The following is a 19,662-nucleotide window of genomic DNA, read 5'->3' on the forward strand; positions in this document are numbered from 1 at the left end:
AGTGATGAACTCTCACGGACGCTGCCCTGCCACCTCCTGGGTGGGGATGCCCAGGAACACCTTGTGGAGAAGGTACCTGCCAACCCCCTGCTTTCCTCGGAGATTGCTTAAGCCTGTGGGGTGGAGGGACGGAAGCTACGAGCTCTCTGTGGTTGATCATACACAGTACATGAAGTGCTACTCTAACACACACACATATATATATATATATATATATATATATATATATATATATGCCTAAAAATATACATAAATGGGGTTCATTACACAGGGTAGCTCTGGTAAAACACAAACATTTTAAAACTTGGTTCCATGGTGTGGAAAGCCATCCATTGTCAACATTATCATGAGAGTGCATCAAGGAACTCGGAAGGCTGATGAACCTTGAGCTTTAGCAGGGCTAAAAGCTATGCACCGATTGTCAGCCAAACCTGGAGGGTTGACCATGAGACCCCAATGTCTCCTCCTGGTCACTCCCCACAGCTCCCCAGCCAACCTGCACTAAGCCTCAGAGTAAAAGCCCAAGGTCCTAAGCGTAGCTGGGACCCAGCCTTAACCCCGTGAGTGCCTAGCTCTCTTTTCTGGGGCTACATGTTCTGGCTGGAGACATCCAGAGGCTCTTAATGCCCGGAGGCCTCTCTTAATGACAGATCTTTAGTTCTTTTTGCTGTCAACAAATGAGGCCGCCTGCTGCCAGACAGCTCCACGGCCCTGTGCACTGTCCTCCCAAGGGCTCGCCAGGCTTCTCTGACCCACTGCCAAGGGCCGGGCACTTTTTCTCCACCTGCAGTGGTTACGACAGCGGCCTGGGCGCATCGCCGCCCCTTTCTCCAGTCTCCCTGTTCTTTCCGTTGGGGAATCCAGAGCGGCTGGCGGAGCTCCCACGGGGAAGAGCGTGCTGGATTGGGAGTGGGACACTGTGCACTGCATCTGGCCACCCCAGAAACCGCCTCACGGGCAATTTAGACACATAACGTTGTGTCCAGATGCTTTGCTGGTCAGGCAAGGGCAACACTCACCCTCCTGCTGGCCAGGGCCCCCGGCGGGGAGCCCAGATCATTTCAGGGCCCGGCTGGGCTGTGCGTCTCTCACTGAGGGCTGTTCCGGACCTTTCTGTCCCCAGAAGCTTGGAAAGAGCCGGTTCTCCTTGTGGCGCTGTCTTTTTTCTTTCTCAGATTCTGACCTCCCATTTCTCTCCCTGGTCTGGCTTATGGAGGAATATATATACCCGAGGGCCAGCTGTTTCCTACTCTGCTTGTCATCAGCATCCTCAGTGAGGACAAACTATGGAGCGGCTGGATGACCACCGTCAAGTGTTTGGATGTGTCTGGTCATTTGTGGACTCCCGGCCCCTGATCTCAGGAGGCCAAGCACTTAAACTACTTTCTTTTGCAGGTTCCCCAATGACAATGCATGCAAGGGCGTGACCAAGTGGAGACTGATTTACCATTTATTTACTGCCAATATTGCTTACTTTGGATGAGGGTGAGCTATAGATTTCCATTTTATTTGTGTGTGTTTTTTTAAACATATTTTTCTATTGATTTTTAGAGAGAGAGGGAGAGGGAGAGAGAGAGAAATATCAATGTGAGAGAGAAACGTTGATCGATTGCTTCCGGCACACTCCCCAGCCAGGGATTGGACCTGCAACCTGGGCATGAACTGAACTAGCGGCCTTCTGATGCACAGGATGGCACTCAACCCACTGAGCCCCATGGGCCAGGGCGATAGATTTTTGTTTCAAATGCTCTTCAGAAACAGCCTCAACTCATCTCTGGAATGGAATTCCCTTAGAACCAGCTTACGTTTGGGAGCTCAAACTCTCTGACCCCCAAAACATTCAGCAGAGCTGAGGCGGTGGAGGCATCTCTCCAGGTCACGATTTTCCGTAGGAAGTCCCTCCTTCCCCTGGGAGTGTCCTGTGTCCCGTGTCCCTACCGTGCCGGTGGCTTTGCTGCTCAACAGCGGAAGTTCTCTGCTGGATAGGTCTCCATAAAACCACCCTTCAATGGCCACCCACATCCAGCTTGGAGGAGGAAAAAGAGCAATCAGGAAAGCTGTGCCCCGACAGAGGACAAGGCCAGTGAACACAATGGGCACGCCGGGTGCCGCTGGAATAAAGAGCCCTCAGGGCCCGCCCGGCCGAGGCGGGGCCACAGCTGGGCTACACGGGCTGCACACACGTCCGGTCCGACACAGAAGTACCGGCTCCCAGCAGAAAGGGCGCGTCAAGGGAGCGAAGCCTAAAGATGCAGCTTTCCCCGGAGGTTCTCTTCTCCCCTCCCCTCCGGCTCTCCTCCATGCGGCTTGGCGAAGGGCGTAGAGCTGCTGAACCTGTGTTCACGGATGGAGAGAACGCCTTCTCCAGACTCCCACAGCCACAGGAGCAGGGGCGGGATGCGCCGGATCCATAGCCATGAGGACCAGCTCGAGTCTATGGACCCGGGTTGTGGCGGCCCCAGGCAAGAGCTCAGTTCTCTCGTGTCCTGTGCAGGGGCAGGAGGTGACCGGGAGCCGGGCGTCTGGTCCTCTCCAGGTGGGACGGGGTCTCCGGGGCAGCTACAGAGTAGACCACTGACAGCCCCACAAGGGGAGACCCCTGGCATCGAGAGAGGACGAAAGTGGGTTATTGTTCCTTAAAAACTCAATTGCTTTCCTGCCCCTGCTTCCATAGTGGGGTGTGAGGGCCAAACGGTAGCTCTGGCACCACAGACCACCACTGTCCCAGCGTCCCAGCCAGCGTCTGCTCGGAGGAGGCCAACAAAAATCACTTCTCCGCTTCCTTTCTCCGCTTCCAAGGTGCCACGTGGCCTCAGCACTGCTCCGCCTCCACGAAGCCCTCCTTCTCGTGGCCGGAGGGCTCCACCTCCGTGTAGGTGGAGTGGTTGGGGTGGTTGCGGAATCTCATGGCCGGCCAGTGGTGAGGTCTCCTCTGCGGGGAACGGAGTAGAGTCAGCAGGTATGAGCTCACCCACTGGGGACCACCCGCTCCTGCCCGCCCCAGGGACAGTGGGGAGCACCGAGACTCTCTTTACAAGGACACGGGGGGCCTCCTGAGAGCTGGGTGAAGGTCAGGGCCCTCCCTCCGCTGCGGGGAAACCTGCTGGGAGGTGAGGGCTGCCGGGCTCAAGGTGAAAGCTTTAGGGACACACGGAGTGGAGCCCTGAGACGGCGGGAAGTGAGGACGTAGGTGAGAGAGGGAATGGTCAGGGAGGCTCTGGAAATGCCGAGAGAACGGGTCCTACAACAGAGTCAGCTGCGGAGCTTATGAAAATGCAGATTCTTGGGCCTGTCTCAGACCTGCCACGTCAGCACCCCTGTGGCTGGGGATGCCAGGCAGGCTGAGGCTTACCAATGACTGGTTAGGATTCACAAGAAACAGGGGGCGTCTGACAAAAAGGAGGGAGCCCCCTGGGCCTCTGGGTAATGAGGTCAGAGGGTTTGTGCTCCCCGGGAAGGAGGCTGTGGCCACAGAGGTGCCACCGCTGTGCCAGGAGGGGAGCCAGTGAGAAGCCAAGCGTGGGGCTGGGACAGGAGCTGCGGAGCTCTGTGGCCCAGTGTGAAGAGGGCTGGGCCTCACTCCCAGGCTGCACCGCGGGCTGGCTCTTCCAGGCTCTGAGACATGCAAAACTGGCGCATCCTCAGCGAAAGCTCCCAGAGAAAGCCACTCACTGTGACTGTGGTTTGTGGAGTCTGATCTAAAAACCCAGACAGCAGTGCGCTCTCCCTCCTGGGGGCAGCCCACGCCTTTCTTCCCTCGCGGGCGTTCATCTCCTAAACTCTCAGGGTCCCCGGAGACTTGCAACCCGGGGAGCAATGGGCAGCAGCAGCTCGTCCTGGCCTAACCCCCTGGACCTGTCTCCAGGCCGCCTTTTCTCTGACTTTCCAGTGAGTCAAGCAGCCCTGCCTCAGCTCATTTCTTTCCTGTGACATTTCTTTTTTTTTTTTTTTAATATATTTTATTGATTTTTTACAGAGAGGAAGGGAGAGGGATAGAGAGTTAGAAACATCGATGAGAGAGAAACATCGATCAGCTGCTTCCTGCACACCACCTACTGGGGATGAGCCCGCAGCCAAGGTACATGCCCTTGACCGGAATCGAACCTGGGACCCTTCAGTCCGCAGGCCGACGCTCTATCCACTGAGCCAAACCGGTTAGGGCTCCTGTGACATTTCTAGAGAGCAAAAGCAGCCCCGCCTAGACGCTCTCCAGTTGCTGCTTCTGTCCTACACCCTTCCTTGTTTCACTGTCCCCACCTTTAGTAAACCTACTCTCAAAAAAAATTAAATTAAATTAAAAATTAAAAAATTAAAAAACAAAACCCTCACAGCAAAGAGGCAGAGACCTCAGTTCCATTATGGCTTTGATTAAACACCGGGCCTGGAGTCGGGCCATGAGGGGCCATAGATCATTAGGGACTGGCTGCACCGCACCCAATGGCCATGTGTGGTGCTTCTGGCCTCATTTCTTTTCTTTGGGGCCTGATTTCACGGGGGGTGGGGTGGGGGTGGGGTGGGGGTGGGGGTGGGAGGTGGGGGGGGAGGAGAGCAAAAGCAGACAGGACCGGAAGCCTGGAGGAGCTCCCTGGGGTTTGGGGACTAAAGGGCACTAGCCAGTGTGCGATGGGCCTGGATGGAGTCGGTGAAGGTTCCTGGGGGGGGGGGGGGGGGGGAAGAGGCGCCAGGCGTGTGGAGGGGGAGGGATGAGCTGGGGAGGGGCAGGTACTGAATGGCCAGGGAGACACAGATGCAGAAGCAGAGCGGGGAGCCGACCTCGATGAAGAAGAGCGCAGCGTTGGAAGTGGGGTGGCCGCTGATGTAAACCCCCGCCAGGATGATGGCCGCCACGACGAGGACTGCCAGCACGATGCCCACGATGGTGCCCAGGTGCACCGGGGGGCCCTTGGTCTTGGGGGACAGGTTGTCCTGAAGGCCTGTGGGGAGACGTTAGGGCAGGGCTGCTGCAGGGAGCCGGGAAGGTGGGGCCATGGCGTCCTGGGTGCTGACAAAGCCCCAGAGACGGCAGCTGACAACACCTTCCATCTATTTATCAAATACACACAAAGCGGGGGCTGGAGTGGGTGGAGTCCTGAGCAGGGCGTTCTCATTCTGGGCGTGGTTCAGGTGGCTTTTCAAAATCGCTTCATGTTGCCCAAATGTCGATGGAATAAGGATCTCAAGAGAAGTTCTCTCTGATCCCCAGGCCACATCAGTACTTTTGGGGACTTCACACCGGGCCTGTGATGGTGAAGAATTTGGGAGCTGGAATCTGGCTGCCTGGACTCAAACCCAGACTCTGCCCCTTACCAGCCGTGTGGCCTGGGGCACATTATTTAACCTCTCAGTGTCTCAATGATCGTTTATGCAGAACAAGGGTAATTATTGTGACCTGCTGGGGTTATTGTGAGGGTTAAAGCAAAATAATGCTTGTCAAGTACTGAGGACCATGGCTGGTACCTCAATAAGCGCCAGGTATTATGACAGCAAAATGGCCACGTTTTTACCTGTCACTGTCCATTCCACCAGACTGTGACCCCGTGAAGGGCAGAGACCGTGCCTTACTCCTCTCTATGTTCTCAGCGCTTAGGGGAAAAAAGGCCAACCCATCCTAGGAGCTCAATAAAAGAGGTGAGCGAGGTCGCCTGAAGGCCCATAAACCAGCAGCCGCTCTCTGAGAACACCCCAAGCATTTGCAATATATTCCGTGGAGGAAACGGAGTATTTCCATAGACTACGGAGCTGGACGCTCAAGTCCCACCCTTCCCGAGTGGCTGAGGTCATGGAAATACAGAGAGGCGGAGGGATTTGTCCAAGGACAGAGCCAGTGCCAGCTAACTTCCCGATACCACCTGGCTGTGTGCGCCTCCTCCCGACCCTAAAGGGATGTGGAGATAATGAAACAGACACAGACGGGCGTGCGTACGGCGGGAATATCTGATCTTATTTACTCGGCTAGTGGGTGGGATGGGATTGTTCAAAGGCTGTGACATGCATCCAGAATCATTGCCCTCCCCAAGCCCTCTTCTCTGCAAGCAGGGGAAACCGGGGAGAGAAATGCCCCTGGGGCACTTGGCAGCAGGGTTTGTGCATCTGTCACCAGCAAGTGGGGGAGTTGAGGGGAGATGCCCCCAAGCTGGCCTCCCCTGACCTGGCCAGCAGCCGGCCAGCAGCCTGCAGGGACCCTGGGGATCTGATGGTCAGGACTTGGGCTGATGAGCACATGGTGTAGAGAGGGGATGTGGCTCAGCGGTGCCCCTCCACCCTGCGCCCTCCCCCCCAACACACATGCACGCTCACACCTGCTGCCCACAGAAGAAGAACAGCTCCGTCTCTGGTGGGAGCCACCATCAAACTGTGCTGCGTTAATAGCCTCTTCTCTCCTGCTGGACCCCGACCTCCCAGGCCCTGGAGTTAGGGGCACGTCCACCACCCCTTTGCAGTGTTGGCAGCAAAGGCCCGAGCTGGGTCAGGGCAAAAGCAGGAAAGGTGGGGCCACCTCACCTCATCAGCGAGACTGGCCTCCCAGGTAACCCTGGGGGAGGGGACCCCACCTTCCGGCACCCTATAAAAATTGTGGTGAACAATGTTGGTGTACTTTCTGCCAGCCTAGGTGGGGGGTCAAAGGAAAGTTGACGTGAGAGAAGGTGCTGAGGCCCATGGGGGCAAGAGGCCGATGGCCACAGGCCACACCCCACCACGCTGCCCTGGTGCAGCCCCGTCGCCTCCTCTCTCTCATTTTAGGGGGGTATAGTCAAGAGCAGAGAACCACAGGAGGTTCCTAAGATGGGAAATTCTAATGGAGACACATGTTCCTTCCATCTAGGGGGCCTGTGACCAGAAGCCCCGGCCTCCCCGCCCCGCAGGAGGTCTAGGAAGCGCAGGCTGCTGTCCCTCCCCAACTGGGGATGCAAGCCCAGGCCAGGCACTGCTGCCCCCTCCTCTGGGGCGGGTCCAAGAGGCTGGGCTCTGAAGAGGAGGGCAGGCAGCTCTGTACTCACCGTCTCCTCCCGCATAGGGATTCAGCTTAGTGTCATCTTCCAAAAGAAAGGAGAGAAGGCGGGAGATTAGTGGAATCATTACGGCCTTTGCCACTCTAGGTCCGGATGGGACTGTAGGGAGGTCCAGTCCAACCCTTCATTTCAGAGGCAAGGAAACTGAAGCACAGAGAGGGGAGGTGACTTGCTCAAAGTCACACAGCAGTGCAATGGTAGAAGGCCGTGAACAAGCCAGCTTTTCCTAGTCTCGTGTTCGTTCGTTCATTCATTCATTCAACAAGTACTCATTGAGTGTCAGCTCTGAATTGAGCACTGGGAGTAGGCACTGAGGATAGACTTGGTCTCCGCCCTCAGGGAGTTAACAGGTTGGATGGAGGGAGGGAGGGACAATTAAGATCCAGCCTAATGAAGCTCTGACTGGGGGCCTCAACGGACACAGGGAGATAAGGAGGAGGGCTGAGGAAAGGGTTCCCGACGGAGGGAAGAGCATGGGCAAAGGCCCAGCGTCAGCAAGAACTTGCCCAGTTGAGAAATAAAAAGCAGCCCGTGCAGCTGGAGGGCGGTGAGGATGGGGCAGGGGGTGGAGAGTGAGGCTGGGGTGGAGAGTGAGGCTGGGGTGGCACCACCTTGAGGACCTTTCACGTTCTCCTAAGGGACAGAGGGAGCTGAGGAAGGACCTGAGGAGCGGGGGAATGGGTCACAAGATCAGATTTGCCGCCCGGCAGGCGTGCCTCAGAGCATCGACCTATGAACCAGGAGGTTTAATACCTGCACTGGGAGCCTCACTTGCCCTGTATCTACAAAATGGGCCTGTGGCCGAATAGTGTTGTAACGTTCACTTCTTCTCTCCTTTCCATTTGCCCCTTTCTTTTTCTTTTTTTTTTTTTTTAAAAATATTTTTTAATAATATCAGAGAGGGAGAAAGAGATAGAAACTTCAATGTAGAGAGAGAATCATTGATTGGCTGCCTCCTGCACGCCCCCTACTGGGGATCAAGCCCACAACCCGGGCATGTGCCCTGACCAGAATCGAACCTTGAACTCCTGGTTCATGGGTCAACACTCAACTACTGGGCCATTGGGCCCTTTCTTTTTCTTTTTTAATATATATCTATTGATTTCAGAGAGAGGAAGGGAGAGGGAGAGAGAGAAACATCAATGAGGAGAATCCTTGATCAGCTGCCTCCTGCACACCCCTTCCTGGGGATCAAGCCTGCAACCTGGGCAGGTGCCCTGGCCGGGAACTGAACCATGACCTCCTGGTTCCTAGGTCGACGCTCAACCACTGAGCCACCGTGACCCGGCTAGAGTGAGTCTATTCTTTCCACAGGGATGATAAGACCTCAGGGTTCTATGAGGATGGCTAGTATGATGAACTGAAATATGGTATAAAATACCTGGCCCTGGGCTGGACAATCATGTCCCCCCTCACAGCCCTGACGGGGGCCAGCACAGCGCTAGAGCCTGGGTTGGAGTCCCCTCATTCTAAACTTGGTTCCACATCTCACCAGGAGGTGACCCTAATGGGGGTCTCTGAGTCTCAGGCCCCGCGTCTGGGAAAGGACAGGGCAGTTCTTATTCCGAGATAATCCCTGTCAGAGAGGGGGGTACTCCGGTGCAGTCGCCCTTCCCCGGGGCGTCTCCTCCTCCTCCCCCCACGTTACCTTCCGTGGTGAGGCTGTCCAAGGAGAGGAAGGAGGAGGTGGTGCTGTGGTCTCCGTCCAAAGGGCTGAAGGAGCTGCCAGGGGAAGACGAGTAGTGGCCCTCGTCCTGGAAGTCCTCGCACGTCTTGCCCTCTGCCTGTAAGAGAGACCCGGCTGCCTGGACAGAGGCCTCGCTGATGGGCATGCCAACAAATGGGGATGGGGGCGGTGGGGGGGCACTTTCATCCCTGGGTGGTCAGAAAATGTAAGGTTCCATGCATGGTCCAAGCATGGCAATCTAACCAACGCTGTGCCCTGCATACCTTTAAGCTTCCCGCTTTATCCTGAAAGCAGCTTGTCTTTTTTTAAAATATGTTTCTATTGATTTCAGAGAAGAAGAAAGAGGGAGAGAGAAACATCAATGATGAGAGAGGATCATTGATCAGCTGCCTCCTGCACGCCCCCTATTGGGGATCAAGCCTACAACCCGGGCATGTGCCCTGACAGGGAATGAAACTGTGACTTCCTGGTTCATGGGTCAACGTTCAACCACTGAATCACACCGGCCAGACCTGAAAGCATCTCATCTTACAGGGCAACTTATCTGTCTACTGTTTTGAATCCTTCCTCAAGGAAGGAGCCGAGATGCCAGCTTTAAATAAACAGAGCGAATCTGTATATTCACCAATGGCCGACGGCAGAAGTAGGCCGCTGGACAAGATTCTTGTAAGGCCAGGAAAAGACTGCTCGCCCAGCTTTCCTCATAAAACAGACGGTGACGCATGCCCGGCAGTGGGGCCTGGGGGTTTACGTTTAAATGCCGGGCCCGGCACCTTCGCCTTCTCACCAACTGTGAGATGCAGGCCAAGTCTCTAAACCGCTCTGAGCCTCGGTCTCCCATTCTGGCCAGTGGGGCACCAGCCCCAGCTCCCGGGGCCAGGTGAGGAGTAAATCAGAGCACACGTGGGCAGCCAGCAGGGGCGTGTGCTTGCACTGCAAGAGGAGATGGAGAGGAAGGGAGGAGAAAGGACACACAGATGACCCACATGACAGTATAAGGGGTGACAACAGGACCTCCCCACCCAGGATCAAAGTGCGGAGCATTCTGGGAAATCCCACTAGTGAGAAAGAACAGGTATGGGATTCTAAATGGGAGGAGCCTGGAATAGCTCTTCTCACTCCCAGAATGACTGCCACCCCCTGGAGCCACAGTTGCTTCACGAATGTCACCAGGGGCACAGCCTTCCAGAGGATCCGAGTCCCAGGGGGAGGGAACAATTTCACGGAGAACCAAAGACACCTTGAGAGAGCTACCAGGCGAGGGCCTGCTGACAGCCCTCCTGCTCCCCACAGCCTGGCTCAGGTAAGCCTCTCACCTCCTGGGCACAGCCGTAGGCCAGCCACTCCTGGCGGTAGCGGTCAAAGCCACTGGAGCATCTGCAGGGGGAACCAGAGGTCAGAGCTCTCCCCTTCCTTTCCCCCCATTCAGCAACAGCTCCCCCCGGGCTCAGGCGGTCAAGCTCCCCGAGACCACTGGGCAGCTGCCCTCAGCACCAGGCGGCTGTGGAATCAGGAGTCAGACCCTCCTGGACCCTCTATTCCTTTCCCAGGAGGAGGGGGAGGCATTGGTGAAACCCTCACTTTCTTTCTGACCCAGCTCCCGAGGACCAAGCCCTCCTCTGCCCAGACCAGTGTGTGGGGGGCCATGACCTCTAATGACCTTTCAGATCCCCTTGACTTGGGGCTGCCAGGAAATCGCTAACAGGGAATTCACACGCGTGTTCTCATCTGGGGAAGTCTTGTTCATTCCTCGAGACCCCTTTTTGGTGTGGAAGGGCCTGCACTTGGCAGGGAGAGGCTGGGCGAAGCTGGACATCAGCAGGTTGAGCCAACACCCCCCTGTGTGACATGAAAGGGCAGACAGGAGGGTCCCGCCACAGGCTGGGAGAGATGAAAACGGGCCGACCAGGGCTCCCGGGGAGGACACGGTGCAGCTCAGCTGGGCTGCAAGGCGCCGGGCACTTCTCTAGGGAAGGGGTGGAGGCGTGAGGATAAACGAGAGAATGTTCTCCATGGCCTGGTGCTCAAATTTCCGATCTCCACTCTTCGGTGCCAGGGGAATCCATCAAGCGCTACTCAAGTACGGGGACATCTGCATGGGAAAATAACATCACGCGCCACCCGTGCTAAGAAGGAATTCATGGCTGGTTCACGTCCTGCACCAGCAACTGCCTGCCCATCTGCCCGAGACCTGGGAGACTGCGGGCCGAGGCTCCCCGGGGAGCCGGCAGCCGCTCCTGCTGAAGATGACTCTGAGCTGCTCCACCTGCTGCCCCAGCCACCCACCCTCCTCTCTCGCAGGTCCTCTGTGCCCCTGCTGTGGGGGATGGAGGATTAGGGGCACTACTCGGGGGGTGGGAACTAACGTTTCTTTTAGGCCACAGTGATTCCTTCAAGGACTGAGCCTTAATATAGGTCTAAGAGCATCACACTCTAAGCCAGGGGTGGGCAAACTTTTTGACTCGAGGACCACAATGGGTTCTTAAACTGGACCGGAGGGCCGGAACAAAAGCATGGATGGAGTGTTTGTGTGAACTAATATAAATTCAAAGTAAACATCATTACATAAAAGGGTACGGTCTTTTTTTTTTCAATAGTTTTATTCATTTCAAACGGGCCGGATCGCGGGCCGTAGTTTGCCCACGGCTGGTCTAAGCCCTGAGCCAACCAACCCCGATTCAAAGAAGGGCATCAGTTAATTGAGTGCCTCCTGAATGCCAGGTGCTGCCCCAGCCGCATGCTGCTCCTGCACCATCTCCGGGGACCCTCCCAATGGTGAGGGAAGGCTCATTTCCTGAGCCAAATCCTGGAGTTAAGGTCACCCTTAGACTCCAGAATGGGCCACCGGGGGGGCAATGTGGGATGACAGGAAAACGCCAAGGTCCGTGAAATTGTCTAAATCAGCTCCAGGCTCAGGGCAGGGAGGGGGAGTCCTGGGAGCCTGCAGAGGGTGGAGGGTGGAGGGTGGAGGGGAGAGGGTTAGCCACGAGTCCACGTGGTGATTGCAAGCAGCTGTTGGTGGGAGCGGCCACGGTGGCCGGCCCCAGTGCACCAGCCCTGCCCTCTGACCTTTTAGGGGCTGGAGAGAGCTCTTAGTTGGAGCTGAGGCTCCAGGGAGCTGGCTGGCAGTGGCTGAGCCCAGGCCCACGGGCACCTGAGGACAAGAGGTTTCCAGAACCTCCCCCACCCTGACCAACCCTCATGAAACTGGCATGGTCCCTGGCACCAGAGCGAAGATCTGGGGTTGGGCGTGTGCGCTCTGCGGGGCTGTCCGGGAGAGGTTCGCTTCCCTCTGACCTGTTTTGCAGTTCTCACGGCTCAGCTGTCGCTGGATGCCGAGTCACGTCACGCGGTGGCAGCCAGCCCCAGGGTTCCAGGGCTCATCTCGGCTCCTCTGGGTTATCGGCCCACGCCGCCCGCCCAGATGGCGGCTCTCGAGCTTGAACGTGCACAAGATGGGCCACGCGCGGCTCCACTCGCAAAAGAACCAGCCTGGGGCCCACGCTCTGTATTCTCTCTGAGGCTCTGTGCCTTTCAGGCGAAGGGGCCTGAACACTTTGCAAAAACGCTGTTTGGTGTTTGAGGAGTTAAAACAACAGCGCATTCCTCACTCCTGTTTCTCTGACCACACAGCCCCAGCCCCTCTTACAGGGAAAACAAACAGTGAATAAAAGCTGTGGGAGCCGAAACCGGTTTGGCTCAGTGGATAGAGCGTCGGCCTGCGGACTGAAGGGTCCCGGGTTCGATTCCGGTCAAGGGCATGTACCTGGGTTGCGGGCACATTCCCAGTGGGGGATGTGCAGGAGGCAGCTGATCGATGTTTCTCTCTCATCGATGTTTCTAACTCTCTATCTCTCTCCCTTCCTCTCTGTAAAAAAATCAATAAAATATATTTAAAAAAAAAAAAAAGCTGTGGGGGGAACACCTGGGAGGCCTGAGGGGGGTGGGGGGCGGGGGCTCTCTCTCCTCCCAGCCGGACCTGTGTCCTGTGGGCTCGGCAAAGGCGATGGCTTCTCTTTCTCTGCCGGGATATTGGAAAGGAGCAAAGGAAAGGCTGACAGATGTATCTTGGCTGTAGGGGGCTCGGGGGCTCTGTAATTTGCAATTTTCAAGATTGCCTTAAAGGCTCTCGGAGCTCATGGGGCGTCCCCCTCTCAGGAGAGGCCTAGGGCCCCTCTGCCGTTTACTTCTCTCGGACAGCAGAGCAGGGCTCAGCTGCTGAGCCTCATCTGTGGGGAAATGATTTCAGGACCAGGAGGGGACGACGAGCTGATTGAAGAACTTTATCCCTGAACCCGCCTCTCATCCTAAAGCCAAGCACACACCGCTTTGTTTGCCCAGCTTCCCACAGATGCCTGGCATTTCCGTGCCCCTGGTTTTCAGGAAACCCTGCTGCAGCCCGAGGAAGACCTGCTGGGGTCCTGGAGCTCTCAACCCAGCAGCAATGGGTCTTTGGGTCACCCCGTCTCTGAGCCGGCAGGCCTCAGGCGTGTGTGCACATGAGGCACCGAGCTGACATGCAGGCCCCGGGCTTCTCTCCCAGAGATGCGGATGCAGGGCCTGGGGCACGTCCCGGGGACCCACGAGCCTTAGCGCTCGGATTCTGGAACGCTGGAGGCTGCAGGCCTCTCGGAAAAGCCCGGCCCCAGGGCCAACCAACCCTTTCCAGGTGTGAGGAGGGGGCGGCAGGAGCTGGGATTTCTAGGGGCCCAATGTCATCAGAGGGACCCTGCCACACAGGCACCTTAATTGGGCACAAGCCTCAGGGAGAAGCTCACTCCTGTGACCTTCTTGACCTCAGGGTCAGCGTGGACTAGCCAGAGACCCCGTCACCTTGGCAATGAGGCCTGAGGCGAGGAGCCGGCCATGCTCCCTCTGCCCGTCCCCCACAGGCTGCCTGCGGGGACCAGAGGTCAGTCCGGCACCAACCTCTGGAGGACGTGGCACCAGCTGCAGTTGAAGGTCAGGTCCGAGGACATGCAGGCGTCGCAGCTCCGATGCTCCAGGCAGGCTGCAGAGAGAAGGCGGCGGCCCCTCAGCACAGGCCCCCAACGGGCCCCCCACAGGCCCCCCAAAGTACAACTTTCCTGAGTGCAGAGTCCTCACTGAACTGTGCAGTCTCCGACTAACAGGAACCCTGGAGTTCATTAACGCCTCCCTCACTTGAGTCCCTTCCTCTTTCCCTCCCTCCTTCCCTCCCTTCTTTCTGTCTCCGGGGACGGGTGGTGGTGGTGGGGGGGGGGGCAAGGAGGAAGGTCCGGCCCTGAGCTGGTGCTACCGCAAAGCCCAGCACTTTTATAAGGAGAGACAGGCCCCCACCCAGAAAAGCTGCCATCGAAGGCGCATCTGATGAGCAGCTGAACAGAACACGATGACAGAAGCAAGACGTGACAACCAGCCACAGAAAAGCGACCCCTCGTTCGCTAAACATCGCATGCGTTTCTTCGCTGTGTGAGTTTTCATGGGACTCTCCACAATCCGTCAATCAGAGAATCCATTTGCATTCCATGCCCCCCCCCCCCCCCCAGATGGAAGCTGGGAACCAGCCCTTGGGAGAAAAGCCGTCCTGGGCACAGAGTAGACACCATTAGGAGCTTTGAGGGAGGGACTGACTGTAGGGAGCACCTCGTCCGTCCGTTTGTCTGCCAGGTCCTTGCAGGCCTGGAAGGGTGGGTGGAGAGCCACGGGCAGGAAATAGGCAGAAACTGGCCTGGCCAGAGAGTGAGAGCCCTGGCGGGTTCGCGCCCTTGCGCATCCAGGGGGCCTGGAGCAGTGCCTGGCATGTGGGAGGCAGTGAACGTGTTTACCCTTCTCTAGGTGTTGTTTCCCTCATCGTACAGAAGAGGGAGCTGAGGCTTGGGGAGAGTCACTGAGCTGAGAGCGGCAGGTCTGGGTGTGAATGAAGATCTCTCTGAGCAGAGGGTCTGAGCACTGAGCCTCTGTGGGGTCCCTCTGCCCCAGCACCTGCCCTCACCCCACACCACCTTTCCATGAGCCTCTTCTAGAAGAGGGACCAGCCGAGACGGGCAGGGGCTTGGAGATGGCCCGTCCACACCTCTGGAAGAATCATGGATTACCCTCCCCTCCCCCCGCATAGGTAAGGAAGGGAGCCTGAACTGGGGGGGATGCAGTCTTCGGAAGGCAAAGCTAATTGGCCTCCCGGGGGCTCCAATCACAGCCTCCGGAACACTGTCCCCTCCCCCACCAGCTGCACCCACGGGGAACCCATGTCCTGGCCATTCCCAGGGACTCTGCAGGCCCCTAAATGGCCCTCGTTAAACTGAAAACAAACCCTGGTGCCTCCTGGGTGCTGATAAGACCCACTGACCTTCATTTCTCATCTGCATGTCGGACGTCCTGCGTGCTAGCCAGGGCTCACCACATCCACGGGAGGGTGGGACGCAGCTCACACGTACGAACAGTGTCCCAGAAACTCATTCCCAGGACAGTGCGCGTCCTCCGCCCGCCCCGCCCGGGCAGTCAGCCCTGTCCTCGGATGTCCCTGCTCCTACATGAAGTGTGATTCGAGTCCTAGGAGCGGAGATCTGCTCTCACCAGCTCTTGAGAAACCACCGGTTCTCAGGCCCCAGGCCTCTCTGGCCCAGAGGGAGGGCTGAGGCCTGCAAAGTGTCCTTGCCCTGTGACCCCATGGTGTCTGGGTCCTTCCTCTTGAGCCCAGACTCAGACTTGTGACCTAGCATTCGAGACCCTCCTCCTCCTCTTCTTTCTCCATCCTGTGCTCCCAGAACCTCCAGGGAAGAGGAGAAGGTGGGGGTCGGGGAAACAGGCAGGGGAAAGGCCATGGCTTCAGAAGCTGGGAGGCACCGTGAGACAGAAGAAGAAATTAAAACCCTCTTTAAAAACCCAAGGACGGGAGTGCTGTCCTCTCCCTCAGCCCCCCGGCTGCTCTGACCAGATCCTGACGAGCATCCCACCCTGATCCTTCGGGTAAACAGCAGCCAACAGGGGCCTTGACCATGACCTGCTTTCACCTGTAGGTGTGTGGGGTGCAGAGAGGGGAGAGGGCCAGGGCCCCATGGTCCTTGGAGAGCTGCTGGCAAAATCCTTCTATGGCCTTCAGCCTGTGGACTCCAGCATCCCCCTCCTCTGAGGAAAATCCACTGATAATGCATTGACCCATAATGCATTGCCACCCTTCTCTCCCTGATGGATCAATTCCGTTCCTGGACTATTTTTCCTGGGGCTCCGTCTAAGTCCTGAGAGGCGCCTCTCTCCTGGGTTTCAATGATGTGTGAGTAACAGTCGCCATCGTCTGTCCAGCACAGACCACAGCCCAGGCCTGAGAAGTGCTGGGTAGTGTCAGAGCTGCCATTCGTGCCCTCAACTCTCCCTACTGTGGTTCTAACCCTGACCAACGCTCTGGGAGGGAGGTGGTGGTCGGCCCAGGTGACAAATGAGAAATGGAGGCCCAGGGTTGCTCGGTGGCCGTCCCCACAGCGGTCGGTGGTGGGCCTGGGAATGGCACTCAGTCTGTTTGACTCCAAAGATCTTTCTAGGACACAACTGTCCTAGACTGCCTTCCCCTGTCAGTAGGAACCACCCCTGCTTACTTGGCAATGGGGTGAACTCCACGGCCGACGTGCTGGTGACCTTGCTGGGGTCCAGCTCCACACGGTGGTATTCAAAGATGGCCCTCCGCCGGGATTCTGAAACAGAGGCAGAGCCTACCCTCAGGAACAGGTCACGGGCAGAGGGCTCTGAGGCCTGGACCAGGAGCCTGATGTGGGGCAAGAGGTTGTAGTGAGTGGAGCTGAGGGCAAGAAGTAAACCCTTCAAGCTGGGATAATGATGCGGGTGCTGCAGGGCGACGGCGGACAGGTGGACAGGAGTCGACCCTGAGAGATCTTTGTGTTATCAGCAGGTTTAACTACTCAGTGCAGAGACCTGGGCTGCTCCTGGGGTCAGGACACAGGAGATGCCACGCTCCTGCGTGCCTCCGTGTCTTCACAGCTGCTGCTCACTTGACCCATAATGCATTTCCACCTTCTCTGCCTGTCAAGTTCACCGTCCTACATCCAGCTCAAAGGCTACTTCCTCTGACAAGCCCCCCTGGGCCACTCCCTCCTCTTCCCCACCCAGGCCAGGCGCCCTCCTCCTACGGCACTCACCACCTTGTGTGGTCACTAGGTTTTATCTGGTGGCGGGGGCGGGGGGGGGGGGGGGGCATGAGGCTGTGAACATCTGGTCCTGAACCTGACCCGCAGGGCGCACTCTGCACATGTCTGTGGAAGGACAGGCTGACCTTGGAGAACCTCTTCCTTCCTGGCCAGAGGGGGGTTCAGGGCCTGGAGCCAGGCTTATATGTCCTGCCTCAGTCCCTGCAGAAACTTCCTACAGGACCTCAGAGTCAGGACACCCAAGTTTTGATTTGAGTTTTGTTCCCAACTCACTGGACAACCTTAGGGCCTCAGTTTCTTGTCTGTGCAGTAGAAAGACGAAAACACATGCTACAACACCCTTTGGAATTGTGGATGAAAAGACTTTTCCTAAAATGGCAATCTGAGATGCTCTGATATTTTCCATCACACCCCCATAATCACCCAAGAACCATGACTGGGGGTTGGTTTCCTGTGGCTCTGAAAAGCAGGAAGCCAGCCACTGCGCTGCGTGAATGGATTCCATATGAGGGGAAAGCGCCACTTAGTGTCTGGTCGACCCAGCATCCTTCTTCTTCCGCATTGCTTCTTCAATTCTCTTTGGGGGAACTTCCCCCAACCCCTGCCTACATGATCTGCGGAAGTTGCCTTCTTCCTTCATGACCCTGCCTCCCTGGCCACACAGTGATTGGTCCCAGGGCTGAGCATCTGATGGAAGCTGGACCAATCAGAGACCTTCCCTGGGACTTTGCAGCTGTAACCAAGAGCCCCCTTTGCTCTTTACTAGTGAAGCTAAGATGCAAGCTTGGAATCCATGAATGGCCACAGTTCCAAGCTCATGGGGAAGGTCAGAAAGTGAAACTATCTTGTGGAGAGAAGCAGAAAGGACGGTGGCATTCCAGGCTCTGCAGTTCCAGATCCTGCCCTGGTCCCTGTCTTGCCCATTGTCAGCTCTCCTGTGCTCTGTGGGCTACTTCAGTATCCCCAATGGACCCTTTCCCCCACATAACCTAGGCCGGTGGTCGGCAAACTCATTAGTCAACAGAGCCAAATATCAACAGTACAACGATTGAAATTTCTTTTGAGAGCCAAATTTTTTAAACTTAAACTATATAAGTAGGTACATTGTTATTCACTTAATTAGGGTCCTCCTAAGCTGGCCTTTGCTAAAAACGTCCTCAATCTGATTGAGGTACTTTTGCTGAGGTCGACCCCTTCCAACTCTCCCATCCACACTCGTCTTGTATACTTGTTTCGTCTATCTCCTTTCGTTCATCCTCTCTATATGTCCAAACCATCTCAACATATCTTTCTCAACACTACATCTTCTTTCACTCCACAACGTTCCCTAAAATTAATTTAATAAACTTTACTGAAAGTTTTAAGTCAACTTCGCACTGTACGTGCGCGCCCGCACGTGGTATTTTGCGGAAGAGCCACACTCAAGGGGCCAAAGAGCCGCATGTGGCTCACAAGCCGCGTTTTGCCAACCACTGACCTAGTCTGAGTTGGGTTTTTGTCACTAGAAGCCCAGAGTAGGCGAGGATATAATTTTCTCATTCAGCTGAAGGTGGTTTGGAGGAAAGTTGGCAGTAGAACTCAGTTGGGGCACCCGTGAGAGAGAGGGTGTCCTGTGCAATTGCTGGGAGCCCGTTTCCCTCCTTTATGAGGAATCTGATGCTTAAAAAATATCTCATCTTGGGGTGGTGAACACACAATACAATATACAGAGGATGTATTATAAAATTGTACGCCTGAAACCTATGTAATTTTACTGGCAAATGTCATCCAAAGAAATTAAATTTAAAAATATTATATCTCAGCTATGTTTCTTTCATTATTTATTCCCTAATCTTGGAATTGTTCCCCCCTACTTAACCCAGCATTGAACCCCAGTTGGGTCTGGTGCCAAAGCAAGCTCTCTTCCCACCCACCCCACTGCCCCACCGCAGAGTAACGGCGGACACCTCAGCCCCTGAAACCCACGAGGCCGCAGAACATCCTCGAAACACATTCCATGCAAACCACTCTGGCTTCGATGCCAGCAACGCTCCCCTGGAACTAAACAGGAATCTGCAGCCCCACCGCGGAGGCCTGCGCCTGGGGTGCTGGCGCTACCCGCTCGCCTGCCACCAGGAGGGCCTGTTACCCAGGGGTCAGGGTCCGCTCTGGGCCGAGTGGGAAGGGGAAGAATGCGTGGGGACCCACAAGAATGCGGAGGAAGAGAAGTGCTGCCTCAGGAGGGACCACACAGGGAGGGGCGGCTTGGGCTCTGCCCTTCCCATCTGTGTGACCTTGGACACGGGACCAAGCTCAGTGAGCCTCATCCACAAATGGAACTAGTTATTCTACCCTTCGGGGGCTGTTCTGGGAATTCACGTAGGCAACTCCGGCCAGAGGAGCCACTCACAGTGTGCGGCTCCCCTTTCTCCTCACCGCCCGCTCCTTTTGTTTGGTTTTCCTGTGGCTGAGACTCTGGGGGCATTTTCAGCCTCTCCCAGCCCCTCACACTCCTTCCCTCTCCCCACCCAGCGTGTTTCTTGTCAGCGATTCTCGAGAGGGTCCCTCAGCTCCTCGGCAACTCCTGAGGCTGGAGCAACCCCGAGAGGCAGCCGACCCCTGAGAGTATCAGTGACCCTCCTCTGAGCTCCAGGGCGCCCCGTGTCATCTGTTACACTGCCCCACCTACATTCACTTTGCTGGCCACCTGCGCCTGCAGGCCGCCAGCTCCCAAGGACAGAGCCTGCAGGTTACTTGTCTCTGCCTCCCAACCCCAAGCACCAGGCCCTGCACATAACAGGACATCAAAACGTGACAGTAGCCCTAGCCGGTTTGGCTCAGTGGGTAG

At 56.5% G+C, this 19,662-nt stretch overlaps 1 protein-coding gene across 1 annotated transcript in view; it reads right to left on the bottom strand.

Moving 5' to 3' along the window:
- Positions 1–1,433: 1,433 nt before the first annotated feature.
- Positions 1,434–19,662, bottom strand: part of PLXDC1 (plexin domain containing 1) — a gene marked incomplete at its 5' end in the record, with an annotated part of 55,495 nt that continues 37,266 nt past the window's right edge. The window contains 7 exons of the mRNA XM_081109731.1: positions 1,434–2,932; positions 4,774–4,934; positions 6,999–7,034; positions 8,659–8,794; positions 10,014–10,074; positions 13,627–13,708; positions 16,269–16,364. Coding sequence (XP_080965857.1) covers positions 2,813–2,932; positions 4,774–4,934; positions 6,999–7,034; positions 8,659–8,794; positions 10,014–10,074; positions 13,627–13,708; positions 16,269–16,364 — 692 coding nt within the window. The 3' untranslated portion in view covers positions 1,434–2,812. The remainder of the gene's footprint in view (positions 2,933–4,773; positions 4,935–6,998; positions 7,035–8,658; positions 8,795–10,013; positions 10,075–13,626; positions 13,709–16,268; positions 16,365–19,662) is intronic.

This window comes from Myotis nattereri (assembly GCF_964212035.1).
Source record: "Myotis nattereri genome assembly, chromosome: 16".
Taxonomy (NCBI): Eukaryota; Metazoa; Chordata; class Mammalia; order Chiroptera; family Vespertilionidae; genus Myotis; species Myotis nattereri.